Below are 22,359 nucleotides of genomic sequence, written 5' to 3' on the forward strand. Positions count from 1 at the left end.
AAACGGAGCAGCAAGGTCTTCCAACGCAATATATCACTTCTAAGACAAAAAAAAAAAAAAATCTTTGCTCAGTTTAGTGGCTTGTGAGAGGGAAAATGCTCCTGAAACTGCACATTTTGGCTGGGTGACAGAAATTCAGTATATTGTATGGGCAATGGCAGGGGTGAGGAGTATCTACAATACTAAAGTGACTATGTCCACAATGACAAGAAGAGGAAAGAAAGACGGAGCGCAGAAGGGTGAAGGGAGCAGTTTGAGGAGGTGGATGGAAGAGGATGGGATGGGAGGAAGGGAAAAGCAGGGGATTGAGGGAGCAGGAGGCCAAGTGAGATAGAACCAAACTCCCCTCCCTTTTATGCACTGGAATGTCTGAGACATCCCCACCATGGTGTCAAGGATGTCTTACCCTCTTTCCCTCTCCTCCATGGAAGGTGAGCTCTGGAAGATTCTTTAATGTTGAAGGGTTGCAAATACATCCTCCCTTTAGGCAAAATGAGGTGCTCCTATCTGCTCTGAAGGGCATGAAGGGGCTGCTAAGCAGGCACCTGAGGACATGAGGCAGTCCTCAGTATGGAAAGCTGAGAGCAGCGCAGAAGCACTCAGAGACTGGAGCTGAGAACATGCTCAGCACGTCACAGGCTCCAAACCCTGGCACCAGGGTGAAGGGTGGAAAACATCCCCTGGGGCCATTTGCTTCCCACCTTAGCAAGGAGATTCCAAGGAGCTGGACAAATCCTTTGTCTGAGAGCCAAGCTGGAATGAGCTCTGGAACCTCAACACTTTTCTCTAACAGCAGCAAGTCCCAGGGAAAGGGGGAAGTGTTTGATGTTTTCCCAGGCCCCTGAGATTCAGCACCTCCGCAGCAAATGGCATTTCACATCTGAGAGGCCCCAGCTCTCATCAGGCCCCAGAACCTTTGAATCCACCTCTGCACTCTGCTGGCTTGGACCCTGCCTCTGCTTTGGGCAGGGGGATGGTCAGGCCTCCCTGTGCTGGAGAGGGCAGCCCTAGGGAACAGAGACCTACTGGAAGCCTCCTGCACCACAATTAAGGAAATCCAACAGCCACAACACTGAAGTAACAAAACAAACCTTTCCTGGGATTTTTATACCCTTTCAGGAAGCTCAGATTTCAGGTAAACATAACACGAACCCACGTCTGTGGGATGATGCTCCTACGCTCCCCACACCAGCGTCAAACCAACCTGCTCTGGAGATGTTGACACCAGTTAACCTCTGGCTACTCACAGACTTTCTGGCTTTAATTACAATCTGCGCTGCTTAAACTGTAATCCTGATATTTTACCAGGAGACAGAGCCCACAAAGGGGATGGTTAATTCATGTCACCCATAACAGATGCTCCAGGGACCTCAGCAGAACAGATCTAGTAGCGATCCCACCAGACTTGCCATGCACGGTGGGGCACAGCTTGGAGACGTGCCCTCCAGCAGACAGGAAAGCTAGTTCTTACCTGGGGATCAAAATTAACTGTGATCAGTTTGGTTTCTGGATCTCGCCGGATAAGCGGTTGAGTAAGGTTGTACTGTGATTTTTCAGAGACTGTCTGGGACCAGTCTGCATAGAGCTTCTCCTGATACCTGCCGAAAAACAAACAAACAAATTAAAACATCCACCACGTAGCTGCCAAGCCCGCACACCAAGACATAGAACCAAATAAAAGCCAAGTCCACTTCTGAGGGCTGAAGAACATCAAGGACTATTTAAAACCCACCCACACCACCTCCATAAAGATCTTGGCTTCAAAGACAAACACCTGAAAACCAGTGACAGCATCAAGTCAGGAAAACAAAGATCCCCCAAGTACCATTCTTAGCAGAGGATTCAAATTTGGGGACAAACATTCAAAAGCTCAGAGCAATCAGTTCAGTTTTAGCATCAAACATTAAGATATTAAGTGAGGTGCAACGAATCCCACTCCCACTTGTGGAATACACACATTACAGCCACGGTAAGTACACTGTGAATGGGCACAAGTGGATTGAGACTTCTGGTCAGCTCAGGTTTTCTACCACAGCATCTCCTACATCCAAAAGAATCTCGTTCCAACATTTCTGCTGGGCTGCACAGCCCCTGTCCCTCCCATGCAAACTTCTCATTTCAAGATATCACAGAAAGACTGTGGTGTGTAGCAAAGGATTCCTCCTCCTCTCTCATCACAAAATTCCTTCTGGCTTAGAAAGAGACATTCTCAGGCCCTGGGCTTGCAAATGTGCTGAAAGGTGGTTTAGAGAAGGAGAAGGAAATGGCCTCAAGTTGCACCAGGGGAGGTTCAGACTGGATATTAGGAAACATTTCTTCCCCAAAGGGCTGTCGGGCATTGGAACAGGCTGCGAGGGCAGTGGTGGAGTCATCATCCCTGGAGGGGTGGACAGACGTGGAGACGAGGTTCTCAGGGACACGGGGCAGTGCCAGGGTTGTGTTAATGGATGGACATGAGGGTCTCTTCCAACCAGAACAATTCTATGATTCTATAAGGTTTGGCTTTTTTTCATATAGTTACAGTCATGCCTGAGCCACCACTTACCTGTCGAGCAGCTGGATCATTTCTTCATACTTCTCTATCACCCTTCTTCCTTCAGCAGAGTCCAAGCAGCTGGTGGCACAACAGACAAGCTCAGCGTTACATTTAGCCCTGTGAGGCTGCAGTCTCTATTTACCCCTTCCCAAAACCACCCACCACCTTGCAGGCAGAGCCTGGCTGGGGATCTTACATTCCAACCCCACCGTATCGCCCAAAACCATTTCACTGCACAAAAGCTCTCCAAGCCCCAGTGCGCCCTTTTGCGGGTGTTTGCATGGCAACTGGCAAATGAGAACCACGTCCTGGGGGAAGAACAAGGGCCCAGAGCTGCTGCAGGAACACTGGTCTCCGTAACATACTCAATGCTCCGGTGTTTGCACAGAGCAGGGCAACCTCTGCTCACCAGCCACCACTTTCTGAGGTCAAAGAGGCACAGAAAGAAGCAGAGTGTGGCTCCCGGCAGATGAAGCTCTTGGCGGTGCCCAATTCATGCCCCTCAAACCGAAGAGCAAAGGTGTCCCAGAGTGCGGGAGGCAGAGCCCTGGCCACGCTGCCAGGGCTGTACAGCCCAGGGAACAGCAGGCCAGAGGAATTCTTATCATGCTGTCTTTTCCCCACTGTTTCATCTACAATATCCAAGTTTTCCTCAAGATGGTTGTTGATTTTGGAGGACATATTGACAAAACTTGAATTAACTTAACCAAAAGCTGGAAAAAAGGAGCGCCTGAGCAGTCACCGCTGGGCAAGTGCTGAGAAACCTGCTGGAAGTAAACAAGTCCTCTGAGCAAATCCAAGTAAATCCCAGCAAAACCACTTTTGTTTCTCCTTTTTAATCCTTTTTCCCTTTCAACAGCATCATGTCACCACCGTTGCAGAGCATGTTATTAACTACTCTAAACAGAGGACAGAAAATCAGTGTGAAATGCAGATCTGGGTCCTTCATGGTGGACAAAAATTTGCCATTTAGGTTCAAATCAGACATGATAACTTGGGCTCTGTGCTGGGAACAGCCCAAGAGTTTGTTTCATTGCACCGATGTCTTTGCTGCTGCAGAGTAACTGTGCACTTAAAGACACTTAATGGCAAGATACAGTGAGAGAAGGTTACAAACATGGTACAGTGACGGTCAAGTTATTTTGGTCAAGTACATTAAAAAAGTGGATCCATTTACACAGAATCCTGACCAGCACACGTGAAGCCATTCCTGTGAGCTACCAGGTGCAGTCCCTAGAACACCCTCAGTTGTCATAAGTCCAACACTGCCTTGCTTACAGAGCTCTTAAATGTTGTCTCATGTGGTGCCAGCTGTGAGTATGAGGCCATACTTCCCTGACACCATCCGTTATAACAAGCATTTGGGTGATAAATATACCAGCATTGGTTTCTTTCCTTGATCTTGGGAGATGGCTCCTTTGTTTAACGCTGAGAAAGTTTTCTTCTGCCCAACAAAATGCTCGTCTGCTCCCCAACATGCAAACCCAGCTCCATCGACCCATCTCAGCTGAGTCCAGCCCAGCACTTCTCTGCTATTCACAGTTTGGATGATGCCAGAACCAGGACTTGCAGCTGAGGAGGTCCTGGAGAACATGCTGAGTGGGATTGCAGCAGGAAAGGTTCTGATACCTCTTTCAATTGCAACCCGGGAACTATGTCTGAAAGCTGAATAGCCCACTGTGCCTCTTAATCGCTTCAAAACAAATCCAGTGAATGAGTTTCTTAAAAAAAATAATGATCACAAGGAAGCTGAAAAGCACCAGTGCAACCACTTCACACCTCTTTGACTAAGAATTATTTCAGCTATAACCATGGGATAATGTTCACCACAGAAAGAAAATCAGATTGATTACAGAGAAGATAGCAAGGTGGTCATAAAGCAACTTAGCTGGAACAGACACGCACAGATGTGGGATGTGCCTGAAGTGATCAAACGGCACCTGGATTCGCGCTCGCAGCTCCTGCGCCCAGCGCAGCGCTCCAGCCACCGGCGGCATGTTCTTGTGCACAGGGGGGATCCTGGGGAGGGCACATTGGAACAGCATTTGACTGAACACTGCACTTGTAACCCCAAAGATGCAACAACAGAACCTCATTTGCAGAAAACTGCTCTGATTTCCCAGCTTCCTTCCTTAAATCCAACATCTGCCACACTGATGTAGGTCTGTGACCAAGGCAAGTGCCTCTGGATCTTGAATAAGGAGCTGAGATCGAACGAGAAGCCCAGACTATGTCCAAACCTGAGCTGATGTGAGGTGTCCCTTGCCTGGGACACATTCCCCGCCCCTCACAAACACTGACATAGGGATTTCTGACCAGGAGTTACTTCTGTCCGTCTTATCTAACAGCCACAGAACAATAACCACAAATTCACAGCAAATGATTCTCTCCATGATTCTCTCCAGTCCAGGACTTGTCTCGTTCCAGTATGATCTTTCTGAGGCAAGTAAATAGGTTATTGTTCAAAATGACACACTTGAATCCTCATAATCTGATAGAAATCCACCCATTCCCCCCTGTGCCAACAGTCACGGGGAATAATAAACTTGGAAAAGGCTGATTAAACCCTTGGTTACAAAGTCCCACTCGCATACTTTGCATTTTAAGCATTGTAAGGGAAACAAAGTAAATTCATTCTGAGGAGCACATGAGTGGGTTTGCAGGTCCCATGGGGTGTTGGAGGCAGCACACAAATGTGGAGAGAAACCTCCTGGCACAGCCTCGCTGGGAGAAAAGCTCAGCATGTGTCTCCATTCCCAGTCACATATCATGCATACACATTTGAAAAAGGGTATTTTTACTCCTAACCAATTATTTGCTTTAATACTAAGAACAGAGCTTTCCCAGGCATTTCCATTGCCACTAGGAGCTACAGAGGCTGAAAACATCTGCAATTTGTAAAGTTTTGGGGTCCTTAGAAAAATAAATCATTTCCCCCCCAAATTAATCTCAATCAAACTCCCTGTAAAACCCATTTTACTCAGCACGTTCTACCTACCGAGCTTCAGCTCTGCCTGGATGTGCTGGGAGTAGATCAGCCTGGCGTGGTCCAGGGCCCTGCTGAACATGCTGATGAGGACGGAGTATGTGCCAGCAGCATCTGCAGCGACTGCCGGTCGCTCCAAAAGGCTCCCGAACATGTCCAGCAGCTGTTGGGGTGAACACGCAGGAAAAGAAGAGGGGAAAAATTTACAACCCCGACTCCTGCAGAGAGATCAGCTGGGACCTTCCTCCCCAGCCCAGAGGCTTCAATACTGTCCGCACCGATGGGCACTTTGGAAAAAGGAAATTTGCTCCCTTTGTTACGGGGCCTCTCAGACTTCCTCTGGGGTTGGACCACATTCCAACTGTTGTTCTTCAAATGCTTCAAGATTTTCTATTTTTTTCAAAAAACTCACAAAGATAAACACTGTCACTTGCTAAAGTCTTTTCTACAAATGCTTATATTGATTTTTTTTAAAAAATACCATTTATTATTTCTGCAAGATAGATTAATTGATAAATAAACCAGCTTTGTTTCTAGAAAACCTGTTTCCAAAACTGAAACAGATCCATGTATTAATAATATTAACAAATTGATACTAACAATATCAATTCTCACCAGGAAATCCTAGAAAAAGCATGATTTCCCCCAACTTGCAGAGAGAGACACAAATAGATCTCCTGGCATCCAAAAGCTTTGTGAGGGACCCACCAGCCTGAGCATCCCAAACCAAGAGCAGCCCAAAAGCTACAAGTCCCACTGTCCCACCAGCAAACACCAGCCCCATGTGCCTGTGGCTCCAGCACTGCCTGGTCTCCTCAGCGTGATTCTCACCGAGCCGGGTGCCCTGATTTCCCTTTTAGGGAAGAGCAAGGGAGCGATAAACAAACCTTGAAGGCGTGGTCCAAGTTGGAGGCGTCATCAAAAGCCTGGATGAAAATGGTGCCCAGCCGACGGTCCATGTCTTCTACTTTCTGCTGGAAACCAAAGGCATCCTGCTCAAAGTCCTGCACAAAGGCAAAACACAAGCTGTGAGGCTGCAAGATGGCACTAGGAAGGTACCTGTAACTCCTCGATCCAGAGATGCCCTCTCTTATTCACCGTGAACTAAGCCACGCCTCTGGCCAATCTTCAGCCATCGCAACGTGGCAAAGTCCTCACGAAGCTTGAGAACATTTCTGTGCTGTCCCATGGCTGAGATGTTGGCCCTTTCTCTGGGAGGGACCCTTTGGTCCTGAGGGCTTTCCACAGCCCACATGGCACTATCTTCAGCCTACAGGCAAGATGGACTATTTCCACACCCTCTCCCCCACCACTTGGCCTGAAGACCACACCATCATCCAGAAAACCCACGGACGCACCTGCTGAGTCCCAAATCCAACCTACTTTCAAGTCAAAACAAGCCTGTGGTTCCATGGTGAGCTGGTTGTGAGTGAGGCAGTTTCAAAACACTCGCACAGGTTGCCCAGAGAGGCTGTGGAGTCTCCACACTTGGACATAGGTAATCTTGGAGATATTTCACCTGACCAGTCACAGTCCTGCTCTAGCTGAGCCTGCTTTGAGCAGGGAAGGTGGACTGGGTGATCTCCAGAGGTCCTTTTCAAACTCAACAGTACTGGGTTTCTGTAATTTCCATCATCTTCTTGCACTGCTTTTCTTGCTTCAATTGTAATAAATCCTTTGAACTTCAAGAGTAACATCTATATTTGTTTTCCTACACGTAAAAGAGTCCAAATCAAAGACTGAACTTGACAGTCCGTGACAGTCCTTCTGTTCTAGCTTGGACAAAACCACTAAAAATGAGGTCATGTGTCTCTTTTCCAAAGGACAAAGTGCAAGGAAATAGCTTTTACTATTGCTACTGCTGAGCTCCAGCAGATCCAGATGCCATGTTTTAGCTAAAAAAAACGGCTCCAGCAGTGGCAGAGGGTGCAAAACTAGAGCACTGAAAGAACAAACATGACTCAGAGTCACACAAATGGCCACGGGGTCACCAAACCCAAGCCACCTCCTGCAGAGCCACTGTCACCTCTCCTCTGTGCCTGCCCTGCTGAAGGAGGGGTGCTATGGAGCAAGCAGCTTTCCAGCAAGAAACACTGGGGACGTGCCACCCCCTGCAGAGATGTACTGGGAGCTGCAGGAAGCAAAGCACGAGCCACCCATCCCCACACCAGGCAGGTCCCAGAGGGCTGGGAATATTCCTTTAATTAAAGCACTACTGATAATAAAATAGAGCATCCTTGAATTCTGAGAGCCCCAGATGCCATGTGTTCATCTAGGCAGGAGCGAACACATCCCAGAGATGATCTGAGTTGGCCCTCATCAGGCAAACTACCTTGTTTTTCCAAAACTAAGACAGAGTCTTATATTAATTTTTGCTGCAAAAGATGCTTACTTTTTTACATGTATAGCTGCCTGGACCCTATTTAAATTGACTTTTTTATGAACTGTAACTAGGGCTAATTTTTTGAATAGGGTTCATATTTCAAGCATCCTGAAAAATCATGCTATAGCTTGTTTTTGGGGTAGGTCTTATTTTTGGGGAAACATGGTAAATACCAAGAGCAGGAAAGCAAAGAGATGTGGGTGTTGGTATAGCTCTTATACCTCAGCAAGCACCATGTACAGCAAAAGCTTGTGCATAACTCATGGAAATCCCAGTTTCCCAGCTGCACTGATCTAAGGTGCTGATCTAGCAAGATATGTTAGATATAGACGTGCAAGAAGTCCCAAATCTCTGCAGGAAAGGCCAGCGGCTCCCTGTTCCCTCCAGTACCAGATCAGATCATAATGAAAGGAGGAAAGAGCTGGGAAGAAGATAGCAGGAAACTGCTGCTTTGGAAACATGCACATGTTCCTGATGTTCCCGCAAACTGGTCCCACCTACCGTGTTGGTCAGGTCAAGACAGTCATAGGTTCGCTCTGAAAACACCTTGTATGCCTCCTGGAATTCCTCATACATGTCCAGGACCTGCTGGCCCAGGGTCTTCCCTTTAATCCCACTGAATTCAATTTTCTCCAGCTTCATCAAGTCCAAGGAAGTTGCCAGGAGATCCTTCAAAGTCAACGGAGGGAGACACAGGTCATGATGTTGACAAAAGAAGACGACAACAGTTGTCACGACAGAGTTGCACTTGCTGAGGGACCTTCCCAAGCACAGCGCTGGTGCTCAGGCTGGGTGGCAGGGATGGGAAGGGGGGAGCCTGATCTGCCTGTCCTGAGCATCAGTGGCTGCTCATAACACGTCCCTGCCCAGTGAGACCTGCTGCAGCCACTAGAAATACCATGACAACTGTAAAATCGCTTTTAAGTGTATTTAAAGGACAGATCCAAAGCAGGATATGAGACTCTTATATGTCATCCAGCATAGCTAAGAATCCCAATTTTATAGGTATTAACCAAGGACAGATTTCTAATATTCACAGGTACCCAAACTGTCCAAAGCTCCTGCGCAGTCAAACCTCCACGTGTCCAAGTGGGTGTTGCAGCACCTGCCCCGCTGGCCCTCTCTGCTGAGGTGGCACACGGGTCCTTCCCTTCCCTTCCCATCCTCTGCAGCCTGGCAGTGTCACCTCTTGGGAAAATGTCCCGCTCCCCCAGTGGTGGTGGCAGCACTGGGCAGCTCTGCTGCCATCCCACCTCATCTGTCTCCCTAGGTAGGGCCAAGTAAGGGCTGGTTGAACATCCATTGTCTCAGAGGACCAGGAGAAATGTGCACAGGAATGTACTGGTGGCCACTCTCTGCTTGCACTTGTCCTGGGGCCACCCGAGCAGGGCAGCAGGTTTTACCACAGACACGTAATATGAAACAGTGCAACGAACCAAAGGAAAGGGATCCTTCCCTCTTCACGTGCTCATGGGCTACCCATGCACCAGTGTAACTGCAGCTTTTATGAAAATTCGAAAACAAATGCACATATGCATTCATATTCACTTCGACACACCAGCACATCCGCTTGAACAAATACCTAGTAAGGCAAAAAAATAATGTGGAAATACCAGTTGTCCCTTGCTTTGTCTTGCAAGGTTGCTTGAAATGAAGTGATGAGGGGAAATTGAGACGGAGAGAGATGCAGCAGTTTTCCTCATTAACAGGCTGGTGTGCACTATGCTTTTAATTATTGTTTTACAGCTCACTCCGCAGGCTCTCCCTCTGACTCCAGATACTGCAGCTTCTACTGTCCCTGGAGTGTGGGACAGCCACGGAAGGAGGAAACAGACACTGGTCAAAACGCACAGTGCCCCAGCTCAAAACCTCCCCACTGGCTTTTGTCTGCAGCCCATATCCACAGTGTGCCCATGGCATCCATGGAATCCCAGCAGTCAGTGCCCCAGAGCCTTTACAGGGTCCCAGTAAACCTGTCACCAACACTGTCCTCATGATAACCTGCAGTTATTCCTGTGTCTATTTATATTCCTCTCTACACTGACCAGCATAATTTGGTTTATTTCACATCAAACCCTACTGGAAACCATCATTATGAATACTTTTAAAATAGGCACCAGTCATGACAGTTTTCAACATAGTTAATTAAGGAACACATAAAAGTATATGGCACATTTAAAGCAGTAAAACTGCAAACACCAGCAACCTGTACACTGGCCATCCAACCCTACACACTGAGAACGCAGCAACAATCAACAAAGAAATTCATTTGGGATGTGTGTGGAGAGCAGATGAATGTGTGTGGTTAGCCACGTGAGAGATAACAGGTACATGCAAGGTCTGTACAAGAGGTACATACAGTATCTGTATAAGAGGTATATACAGTGTCTGTATAACAGGTACATATGGTGTCTGTATGTCTGTGGTCTCCAGACACAGCCATGTGGTAAGGAGAGCATAGGGAGCTCCCACATTCACACTCAGACCTGCTCTCTGCAGAACATCTCCTGTGGCTCAAGGAGCCCTTGGCCACACTGGGAGCTCAGGGATGACACCCCAATGTCCCTGCCTCAGGTGACAGATCTGGCAAACAGGGACACCCCTGAGCCACAGCACCCCAGTTTGATGGACTATGAGGATGCGAAGGGACAACCTGGTGAGGAACGTGTCCCTGCTCCTCCCCAGGCCCACGTGGCACAGCCAAGGGGATCCTGCCATCTGGCCTCTCCAAGACAGGCAGGACCCAGCTCTAGGGTGTCATAGAATCATAGAACCATTTCAGTTGGAAGAGACCCTTAAGATCATTGAGTCCAACCATAACCTAAATCTGTCTCTGATGGCACCAGGAGACCTGGGAGATTACATTGCTTTATTTACAGCTGTGCAAACCACACCTCCAGTAATCCTCCTTTTCTTGCCCCAACAGGAGCAAGGAGTCCAACGGGACTCCTGAGAGCAAAAAACACACCTATCAACCTGACCAGCTTACATATGCACTGAGCAGGACATAGTAAAACACAGTCTTAGACTCGCTGTAACAGGAGACCTAACAGCAAAAGAGTGGCCCCATTCCCTGGTATCAGGTGAAGCTATAGAAAGGAAAGATGCCAGCAAGTGATCTCCTGGCTACAGAGTTCTCCTGACGGTTTGCAATGTTTTTCAAGACCAGAGTCTCACCTCCACCATCTCCAGTCTCTTCAGGAAGGTGTCCAGCCTCGCAAACACCATCGTGGAGCTGAAGTCCCACTCCCTCACTTCTTGGCCTGGTTCATAATACATGTGCAGTTTTTCCCTTCTCTCCTCAAATGCCTCTTTGAACATGTTCAGGATACTGAGCACCATTCGCACCTTGCCCAGGCTCTCCTCCATGTCCCCTTTCAGAAGGTCTTCTGGAGACAGGTACACCAGGGCCTGGAAGAGCAAAATCACACCTGAGAGGTCACTTCTGCCATCATGGAAAACAAGGACTTCTTGTGTTGAACACATTTGAACCTGTTTATTAAGTTAAATGTTGCCTAAAGAATCACTTTTCCAGGGAAGGACAATAGGAAGAAGGGGAGAGGGGACACAGGGGACTGCAAACACAGGCATCACAGCCACAGACCTGCTCAATGAGAAGGTTGCAGATCTCCTGGAGCAGCACCACTATCCGCACGGGCATGTTGTAGTGCTTGGAGGTGACCCAGATCAAACACACCACGTGGAGCAGGGGGAGCAGGAAAGGCTTCACCTCGCTGAACTCAACCCTCTCTACGTCTTCCAAGCGGCGCTTGAGGGGTGTCAGGTGCAGGTGAACGTCCTGAGCTTCAGTCAAAGCTGTGTTGAGAGACGTGAGAAGCGGTAAGAACCACCCAGCTGCGGTGTGCTGGGTTCCCAGCTAGGTGCTGGCCTCACCACATGGAAAAGTGCCTGGGAAAAGAAACTGTCCTGACAAGCACTGAGCACCCTCAGCCACCTGTGTGCTGCAGGTCACTCACTCGTGAACATCACTCACCTGCGGCAGTAACCAGAACAGAAATAAGCTGACGTGATGGCAGGGGACAGGGAGCTGGGACAGGGCTTCGTGGAGAGCCTGAGTCCACAACTGCTAAAAAGTCACATGGAATTTGCCCAACAGCACCAAAAATACAGTGCTGCCATGGCTGTGAGCCATGGCCTTGCTGTACAGCACGACAGGCTGTACAGCCTTGGCCTGAGCCCTTTTTAGCTCAGTTTTGGCTCAAGCAACTCCTTGTCCAGTGGGCAGATGACGACAGCCCCACCAGTCCTGACTGTAATAGAAAACCTGTCAACAGTAAAGCAACTGATGTCTGACTCGTCGAAAGCTTTAGCTTAGCTCTGTACAGCTGTGTGGTTTTACCCTGAAGAATTACCCCAGAGCGCAAGCATTAATAAAACCAGATCGTTGTGCAATTAAACCTGTGGACCAACAAGAAGTGACAGAAGTGCTTGAATGCATGCAAAAATAACCCCTAAGGCCCAAGACCAAGGAAGAAGAGACTCCCACTATCAGCATCACCCTCCCAGCAAATCCACCAACAGCAGCCACACCAGTACAATGCCAGGGAAAGGGGCAGAGACTTAAAAGCAGGTGCACACAAATCTGAACTGCGCTGTAATGGAAATTAACAATTATAGTCCAAATTATCCAATTAGGGTTAGTATCGCTGTAGCCGGATTAAAACCAAATATTTGTTGTATTTTGATTAAACCCTTAAAGTATTAATTAGTTTAACAATGAACCCTTGGCTCCTTATATAAGGGGTGTTTCTCCAGCCCATTTAAACTGCACAATGCAGAGTGTGACACAGATCCTTAAGAGATTCAATGTTTGCACGTGAAGTGGTGAAGAACAGTGTTTTCTGCCAGCACGTGCACAGCTAACACAGTCTGGATGGTTTCATTGTGCCAGAGAGCAGCTGGGTTGGACATGGATGTCCAGCTGTGTTGGTCTGCGGGGACAGACCAGCAGGACTACACTGTTTTTCACTACAGACAGGGATTTGCAATATTTCCTTGGGCTGCGCTCAACTCCCCTAAGCAAAGCAAAGCAAGGAAATTCGGGCTGCAGTGGCCAAAGCCTGAGAAGCAGCGCTCTAACAAAGCAGTCTTAGGTACAAGATCCGTCCTCTTAGTCTGAACTCCCATTCCTGCATAATAACACCAGAGGAGCTGGTGGAAGTTGAGGTGAGTCCTGTTAGAGTAATGCAAACACTTTATTACAGCAGAATAAATTCCCAAACCCATTCACCCTGAACTTGGGCAAGAGTCTGGCTCAACAGACCAGCGATGGAGCTTGTCCCAGCCTGGAAACAAAAGCCTAGACTCAAGCACAAGCAGCCCAGTCTCAATTCACAAACTAGAAAGATTTGGCTTGAAATCAGTCACACCAGGCCATGAAGAAAGGCCAGAAGCCAGCACTGTGGTAAAGTTGCCCCAGCATCTCACCTGCCTCAACATCCATTAGCATGGTTTTGAAGGCTGGGATGTAGCTGCTCTCAACTCTCTCCAGCAGCTCCATCATGTTCCTGACCTTCCTCGTTGTCAGCTGGTTGTAAATGCATTCCAGGTCATCACACCTACAGCAACCGAGACACAGAATCACAGAATCAGTTGGTTGGAAGAGACCCTCAAGATCATCGAGTCCAACCATAACCTAACCCCTGGCACTGCCCCGTGTCCCTGAGAATGTCATCTCTGTGACTGTTCAACCCCTCCAGGAATGGTGACTCCACCACTGCCCTGGGCAGCCTGTTCCAATGCTTCACAACCCCTTCTGGGAAGAAATGTTTCCTAATATCCAACCTCAGCCTCCCCTGGCGCAACTTGAGGCCGTTTCCTCTCATCCTGGCGCTTGTTCCTGGGGAGCAGAGCCCGACCCCCCCTGGCTCCAAGCTCCTTTCAGGCAGTTCAGAGATCAGAAGGTCTCCCCTCAGCTCCTGTTCTCCAGCTGAACCCCCCAGGTCCCTCAGCCACTCCCATCACACTTGTGCTCCAGCCCCTCACCAGCTCTATTCCCTTCTCTCAACTCACTCCACTACCTCAAGGTCTTTCTTGGCCTGAGGGGCCCAAAACTGATTTGAGGTTTGGCTTCCCCAGCGCTGAGTACAGTGGGACAGTCATTGCCCTGGGCCTGCTGGCCACACTGTTCTTGATGCACACCAGGATGCTGGTGGCCATGTTACCCACCTACACTGGGCCATCAGCTGTCCCCCAACATCATCTGTTTCCCCTGGGCCTGATTCAGGGCTTCCTCCAGCTACACATGGACTGTGGAAATGGGAGAAAGCTGCATGAGGCACAGACAAACCCTACAGGACAGAAAGTGCTGAGTTCAGCATGACAGCAGCTCTGCTACTGACAGAACATCGCTGAAAAAAAGCCATCGTGTTTCTGCAGGCATTAGCAACAGCTCTCCAGCCAGCAGGGCTTTGCCCCGAGTCAGCCTGAACCAGTACAGCACAAAGGTTTTCAAAGGGCAGGAGGAAATACCACTCCCAGGCTCCTGAGCATCTAAAGCCCCTCTGGCCCTGACAGATGAACAGCAGCCAGCTGAGATGCACCATTTCCAGACAGCCCCCAGCAGGTGTCCATCAGCAATTACTCCTGTGGATGGCTCCTAGTGAACAGTGACGAAAGAGTGCCCAGAGCGGGTGTGGAGTCTCCTTCTCTGAGACATTCGAACCCGCCTGGACCCACCTGTGTGATCTGCTCTGTGACCCTGCGTGAGCAGGGCTTGGACTGGGGGATCTGCAGAGGCCCCTTCAGCCCAACCAGGCTGGGATCCTGTAAAGGGCATTTCTGAAAAAAGTCCCTTGAGGTGTAGCCCCTGTGGTGGGGCTAAGTTAAAACACAGCCAGCTGCCCAGTGACCTCCCAGGCACTTTGCAGATCATGATGATTTTCTGTGCGGGAGCAATTTTCCTTAGTTGAAGCCTACATGAACCCCAAGTGGCCTGTTCTTCTCAACTCATGGAATTAGCAGCTCCACCACCAGCACTCTCCCTCTACACAAAACCAGCACCACAGGGCACCGTGCACTGGCCAGGCTGCTCTGGGTACCTGTTCTTCCAGAACTCCAGCTCCACCTTCGGGTTCGGATTGCTGCCTTGCAGGAGAGGCTCTGAAGACTCTTTCTTCAGTGCCTCCTGGATCTGGTGGCTCCAGTCTATGATGGCCGACTCCATGGCATACACCAGAGATTTATCTATCCGTTCCATGCTGTAGTAAACAGAGTACGTGATTAACTTTGTTGATGTGCATTGCTCAGTTGGATCTACTTCCAATGGCCGTGTGGGCAGCTGGATTTTACAGGGTTTCACATTTCAAAACCACAAAACAATCAAACCCCATAAGATTTTGTCACTGGTTTAATATAGGAATTACACTCTGGAGAAAACGGCTGAATGTCTGCAGCAGTGTGGGCAACAACACTGTTCATAAAGTGAATGGTGGAAATGAAGAGCCAGTCGCCACCTCTCTGCACAGCCAGTCATTGTCACATCAGATCCATTCAGGTTCAGGATCTGACCTGGAGACTCACACATCCAGCAAGATTCTCTCTCCCCATACCATTCTCCCTCAAAATATTCTACATCCCTGCAGTCATTAACTCACTTAATTCAGCAAGAAACACCACCAAGTGGGCTGGGAAGCTGAGGACAGGTCACCCCACTGCCTTGGAAGCAGTAACTTCTCACAAAATCCCACCCGCACCACGTCCTGTCTGAGGAGTGATTCATTCCACTGCACCCACACATCTCCTGGGGTTCCACAGGGGCACGCACGCAGCCCAGACACGATGACAACTTGATGTACAAACGCATCTGCTTCTCTGGACCTTCCAGAACCTGTTATTTTGGGGTGGTACTCACGATTTCTCATTTTCCAGATCAATGTCCTCAATTCCCTCTGAGCCAGCTGGGAGAGGCAGCAAGGTCTTGCCGTCTACTTGGCCAACAACTGTGAAAATGGTACTTTTGAGGTTGTGGACATGACGCACGATGTCTTGTGACACCACCTGTGGCCAGCCCTGATGGTTCTTCTTGTTCGTTAGGATGGGCACGATCACCTACAGCGGGAGTCACGGAAGACCAATGGAGAAAAAAGTGCAGCAGGAGACGGACGGGCCACCAGGCTCTGAGGTCTGTGCTTGGCCAAGCCTGGAGACCCATATTCATTGCTGTCTCAAGCAGTTCCCATGTGAAATAGAGGCAGCTGATGATGAATGGGCATCTCTACAGGCCCACTTTATACAGCAGAACACCCTTTTCCCCAAATCCAAGCAGCCAAGGAGGGTGGAAGCCAGTAGGCAAAGTGAGCAGCCCCATCCCCAGGCTCTCCCAGCCTTTCAAGCCCGCAACTGGAGATGGCCCCATGGGCTGCTGTCCCTTGCCCTCACAACTGTCCCCGGTGCTTGGTCCCCATGTCCCTGCCCATGGGCACAGCCGTCAGGCTGCCCTTTGAGCCTGCCAGGGCTGGGCTGAGCTCAGTGTGCTGCAAGGGAAGGTCTGCTGGTACCCCCTGGGATACACTGGTGGTGAGGGTCCCCCAGGTCCCAGCTGCAGCCCACCAAACAGGAGCTTTGCCTTTATCAGCACTTTTACTGACCCGGCAGCATGGGGTTGTGGGGCTGGTCGGGGTTTGCCCAGATTTGAGCTGCTTTTGGCTTGTTTGAGCTGTGACAGCAACACCGTGTCTGTCACCTATCCTGGCTGGCTCTGCACTGGGACCAGCCTGTGGCAACAGCCTAACAAAGCCAGGTTGTCCCTAGTGACAAACAACAGCCCTTTGTGTTACTGGACTCAGGGTGGGGGTAGGGGAGGGGGGGAGGTGACTAAAGGCATAAAAATAGCTGCAAATGGACATAAAATTGAAACGGAATAAAGCAGCTCAGCACCTCCATGGTGCTGTCCCAGGATGCTGAAGACTCTTTGGAACTGTGGCTGGCTCTGTAGACCCGAAGAAGACCCGACCAGCCACCTTCGTGCCCAGGGAGCCGTGGGAAGGGGGAGCACAACCCCAGGGAACACACGGGCAGGTGCTGACGAGTTCACCTTCAGCAGTTTTAGCTGCATTATTAGCAAGATGTGTCTCTATTACTTAAAGCATGTGGACTGCTAATGCCAGTGATGTTGTAACCAGGCAAATGATAGCCGTTCATTTTCTTTCTGACTGTTAAAATGATAACTGGACTCAGGATGAAGCCCCAGCCCACAGAGCAGGTGTGTTCCCTTCGGCACCGCAGGAGTGAAGCAACAAGTGGACAAGGTCACCAGCTGTGACCCCTCACTGAATAAAGACAAAGTGTGGGCAGAGGAACACACGACCCCAACCCCAGGAAATTCAAGACCTTTTTCACCTTCACGCAGACCCACCCCATCTGCCTGACCCAGCACCACCGCTGCTTTTGCCTTCAAGTGAAGCTTGAGAGGAAAATAGGATGAAAACCAGGCACAATCTGCTCCCTGCAGAAATACTGCATGTCTGCACAGGGGAGAGCAAAGCCTGCAAACACGCAGCTGGGACGCACCATCCCGGCTCCCAAAGGCATCCAGAAAACAGGATTTAACAGGATCTGCCAAAGTGTTCCTACCCCACCATCTACCCATAGCAGACGGTGCTTGCAATGCTATTGGCCAGCCGTGATGCAAAACCACTGTTTGTGCAGACTTCGCAAGACCACGGGGCTCATCAAAACAAAAGCTCCCCGTATAAATAATGTGTTTTCTCACAAAACCAGGATAACCAGTCTGGCAGCCTGCTCTTGGGAATCCAATCTATCAGTCACCATCTTAATATACCAAACATCATGATCAGAGCTTCTCAAATCCAGCAGCTCCTCTGCTTTCCCATTACAGCCTCATTCCTGAGACTTCTCCAGGTGAGGAGCCATCAGGAATAAACCGAAACAACATTGTCTAGTTCAGGCTAATAACACAGCAAAGCAAAAGCACTCGAACCTCTTGACGATCTCTTTAAGAAAACATCAGCCCACCTGAGATAACCCGACACTGAGCTACAGGAGGCTCCTGAACATCACAAAACACTTTTTCACTATGAGAGTAATCGAGCACTGGCCCAGGTTGCTCAAAGAGGTTGTGAAGTCTCCATCCTTAGAGATAATGAAGAGCTACCTGGACATGGCCCTGGGCAACTGGCTCTGGATGGCCCTGCTTGAGCAGGGGTTTGGAGTAGGTGACCTGCAGATGTCCCCTCCAGCACCTGTGGGTACATCAGTCCCACAAGGACCCCACTGATAGACAGAGCTGATGTGGATCAGCATTCAGGTGGTTTATATGAGTTCTAAAGCCGTCCATGGTACTGCAAAGGGCAGAGTTAAGGGTACAAGTGCATCAGCAGAGAAGGGAGGGAGGCCAAGGAGCCTGTCTGTAGGAGGGGACACCTTCCCCGCTGCCATGTGCGAGGGGCACCCGGTACTCATGGGTGCCAGGGCTCCCTCTGCACCTCCGGGGCTGCCCAGGCCTCACAGGATCCCAGCCTGGTTAGGTTGAAGGGATCTCTGCAGATCCCCCAGTCCAAGCCCTGCTCACGCAGGGTCACAGAGCAGATCACACAGGTGGGTCCAGGCGGGTTTCAATGTCTCAGAGAAGGAGACTCCACACCCGCCCTGGGCAGCCTGGGCCAGGCTCTGCCATCTCCCAGCAAACAAATTTCTCCTCATGTTGAGCCTGCCCCCGTGGCCCCTCATCCTCACCTCCTCCACGAGGGCGGCAAAGTGCCGCAGGGCATCGGCGGGCAGGTCCCCGCAGAGCAGCTCCCCGGGGCCGGCGCCGGGGGCCCGCAGGAAGAACAGCCCCTTGCGGCGGGCGGCGGGGGGCGGCGGGGGCGGCCCCAGCTCCAGCTCCCCGGCCGGGCCCCGCCAGAGCAGCAGCGCCGGCCCCGCCGGCCCCGCCAGGAAGCTCCGCAGCAGCGGCCCCGCCGCCTCCCCGCCTGCCCAGCGCTCCCAGCGCTCCGCCGGCACCCCCAGCCCCCGCGCCGCGCACCGGCACAGCCGCTCGGCGCCGGGCACCGGCTCCACCGCCTGCTCCATCCGGCCGGCACCGGCGGGTGTTTGCGGGGAAGAGCCGCGTTGCCCGGGGGAAGGGACACTGCGAGGAGCCGGGGGCGGGCCGGGGCGGGACCCAGCTCGCCTGGGAGACGCAGCTGCCCCGGGCAACCACGGCTATCAACACAAGCTGGGGATGGAGGGCCTGAGAGCAGCCCTGCGAAGGACTTGGGGGTGCTGGGGGATGCTCCCTCTGGGGGGGGTCTGGGTACCACTGGATCCACCTGGGCACCCCCAAAGTGGCTTTTTAGCACTTATTTTTCTCCTGAAAAAGCAAACACAGTGGGGCTTTCTCCCACCTGGTTTGGCCTTTAGGAAGGGAAGAGCAGAAGAAGGGGCCTTGGGGACTAGAACCACTACGCAAACATTTGATTAGGGAGACAGGAGCTAGAGATTTGTCTGTCACTGTGGAAGAGGTGACAGCGGTGTGATCTTTGCCTCCAGACTAATCCCAAAAATATGCCCAAGCTAGAAATGGGTCAAATGGGGAACGGGAATGGGCCTGGACCACAATGGCAAACTGATTGTTCAGAACTCCCAGGAAAAGGGGGGTACCGATATTTGTTGGTATTAACTGATGTTTTTTCAGGTTGGCCAGAAGCGTTCCCTACCAGGACAGCAAAAGCTTAGGAGGTGACTACAACACTGATACACAAAATAATACCAAGGCTTGGAGGCCCAGCTGTTAGATCCTCTGATTGAGGGCCACATTTTACTGATGAGTATGTGAAGTCTTTTGCAGAAAACTTTGAAACCATAACAGGAAGGTCCATTTCAAGACCCCCTGACTGCTACCAATATCAGAGAACAGAATGCCTGGATTCGCCATTCTAGAGTGAAGAAAGCCTGCGAAACACCACGGAGGGTAACCCGGGCGCAACCTGGAAAACTCTGTTTTTCACAGTCACCTTTTGGTCCTTCTGGGGGACCAGCCTGGGTGGTGCTTCCCGCATTGGGAAGAAGAAACCCAAAAGAACAAACAAGTAGAATTTTTGGTAGATATGGGGGCAACACTAATGAAAACCTGGACAGAAGAAACTTCAACCCCATGACGGGAGGGGCCTTTTTCTTGTTTTGTTAACTACAGAACCAGCCGCTGCCCCCACCCTGAAGCACGCAGGCTGTTGTCCCACACTGCCAGCACCACCCCCCTTCTTTTAGCAGGATCATTTTATCTGAGCATGGCAGTGGCCCTAAAGGCACTTGCTTTGATAGAGCTGTCCAATAAGGTGTTGAACAAGTCCTTGCAGACACGCAATGATGTAGCATGCTATAGAAATCAGTGCTTCTGTTACTTCGATTAAAGAAGTAATTTCTCTCAATATTCCAAACCAAGATTCTAACAATCCCATGAGTGGACTATCTACACCTGAATTCTCAGCCAATTCTTCTGCTGAAGCTGTGGTTAGACATGTATCACCTTTTTCTGCCAACATCGTATCGGGGACCATGTTATTTTCCCATGCCATTCTACTAGTAGCATCTAATTGTTTGGTGATTCATTTAACTGCTTGTCTAGTATAACTTATAAATAAATGTTATTTATCCCGTCTACATTCTTGTTTATAGTTACCTACCAAAACAAAAAGGACTCAGAACCCGCAGCTACCTTGACTTCTTGCTTTGTGTTCCTTGGGGACTCCTCTGGGGACCCCAATCTAATTGAAATAAACCCTGTCATCAGAGGAAAGCCCTCAACTCCTTTTTCTGTTGCCCTGATGGATCACAGTGTTCAAATGCCAGGGTAAAAGGAATTTCCAATTGTACGACGTCACAGGTGCCTTCCCAGTGGGGGATAAAATGGAATGAAGTGTCATCTTCCCACAGTACCACCAAAGATCCACTCAAGAAGCATTTGAGGACATATGAGGACCAACTTCCCGTGTCTCTGCACACCTACTCATGTTCCTAGGAATTTGGTATCATTCCTGCCGCGTCGTGAGAGACAGGCAGTATGATTTTCAATTATTCCTGAAAATGCCAGGGGAATTTTGATATTTTTCCCTGCAAAGCTGGAAACAGTAGGGAGAGAGTATGACACGACTTATTTCTCCATGCCGTAGAGTCTTGGCATAAGGCTAAGACGCACTCCATCCCCTGTCAATCTTCGCTCCACCCCAGAGGGAAGGGTACCACTTGGGCCACAGGCCTTCCTGCTGCACAGGCATAGCAATTGCTCGTTTAGGCTTTGCACCATATATTTGATCCATTCTACCCAGGCATTTGTACCTCCATATATTTTGAACCTTCCCAGGGCATCTTTTCTACTAATGTCTATTTGTGATCCATAAACCCCACTTACTGAATCATCTGCTCTCTGCCTTGCAATTAGCAAAGGGTTGCACTGCAGAGACTCACATCCTGGGAGAGACTGTCCTTTAGATAGGGTCATTTTTCTTTGCAACTCTATAACCGTTCATTGCTCACTGTCCATCCCCTAAACTCTGTGCTCCAAATAACACTGTACCAGGAGGGGCAATGAGAGCACAGGCGGCGGCCTTCCCCGGCCCCAACCACCGCCTGCCCGCCCCAGTCCGCCGCAGCGAGCCCGGCCGCCCATCCCCGCCCAGAGTTCCTCCCCACCCCCCGCCCCGGCCTTTCGCCAGCGAGTTCGCCTCCCCCCCGGGAAGCCGGGGCGTCCCTGCCGGCTCCGTGCCCGGGGTGGACGGGGGTGGACGGCGGGGGGGGTGGACGGGGGCGGGGGGGGCACGCGGGCGTCCCGCGGTTTCTCAGCCCCGCTGTCGGAGGCCTAACCCCCTCACCTGCCCGTGCTGCCGCCTCCCGCGCTTCTTCCTCGGTGGCTCGCTCGCTCGGTCCCTCGGCCCGCTGCCCGCCCCGGCCGCGGGCTGAAGAAGAAACCGACCCCGCCAGCGGCTTTGCCTCCCCCCGGGGAGGCATAGAGACACCGCGTCCCCGTCCCCGTCTCCCCGTCCCGGCCCGCCTGCCTCCCTGCCTACCCGCGCGCGGGGTTCCTCGGCCGATCGGCAAGACGCTCCCGCGCTGGCCTCCCCGCGACCGCCCGCCCGGCGGGCTTGACTCCGAGCGACTGACCGTTGGGCACCTGGCGGGGGGCAGGGGGCCGGTTGCCGGGCGGCGGGGAGAGCGCGCATGCGCGGCGCGCGCAGTTGCCGACCCCCTCCGGCCCTTCCCGCGGGTGGGCCGGAGGGGGCGGGGGGCAAGGCGAGGGCGGGAGAGACCGCGCTTTGGGGTGCGGGCGGGGGGGGGGTGTTTGTGCTCGCCGTGCAGTCTGAGCCGGAACACGAAGTGAAATTATACGGCGGCGGCGGCAGGTGCGGGTGGGGGGCACGACGACACCACCACGACCCCGCCGCCCCTGCCGAAATAAACCCCCACCAAAAAAAAAAAAAAACACCGCCACGAAACCCG

General features: G+C 51.0%; 1 protein-coding gene across 1 annotated transcript; it reads right to left on the reverse strand.

Moving 5' to 3' along the window:
- Positions 1–1,477: 1,477 nt before the first annotated feature.
- Positions 1,478–22,316, reverse strand: LOC136115876 (dynein axonemal heavy chain 9-like). The gene is made up of 11 exons (XM_071803278.1): positions 21,930–22,316; positions 15,779–15,975; positions 14,967–15,125; positions 13,354–13,484; positions 11,510–11,721; positions 11,083–11,316; positions 8,407–8,574; positions 6,410–6,526; positions 5,535–5,685; positions 2,546–2,614; positions 1,478–1,598 (listed from the first exon to the last, which is right to left on the reverse strand). Exons 1-10 carry the CDS (start codon positions 22,080–22,082, stop codon positions 2,583–2,585), a joined length of 1,554 nt encoding a protein of 517 aa, XP_071659379.1. The 5' UTR covers positions 22,083–22,316; the 3' UTR covers positions 1,478–1,598; positions 2,546–2,582.
- Between the last annotated feature and the right edge of the window lie 43 nt (positions 22,317–22,359).

The sequence above is a fragment of the Patagioenas fasciata genome, unplaced genomic scaffold, assembly GCF_037038585.1.
Source record: "Patagioenas fasciata isolate bPatFas1 unplaced genomic scaffold, bPatFas1.hap1 Unplaced_6, whole genome shotgun sequence".
NCBI classification, from domain to species: domain Eukaryota; kingdom Metazoa; phylum Chordata; class Aves; order Columbiformes; family Columbidae; genus Patagioenas; species Patagioenas fasciata.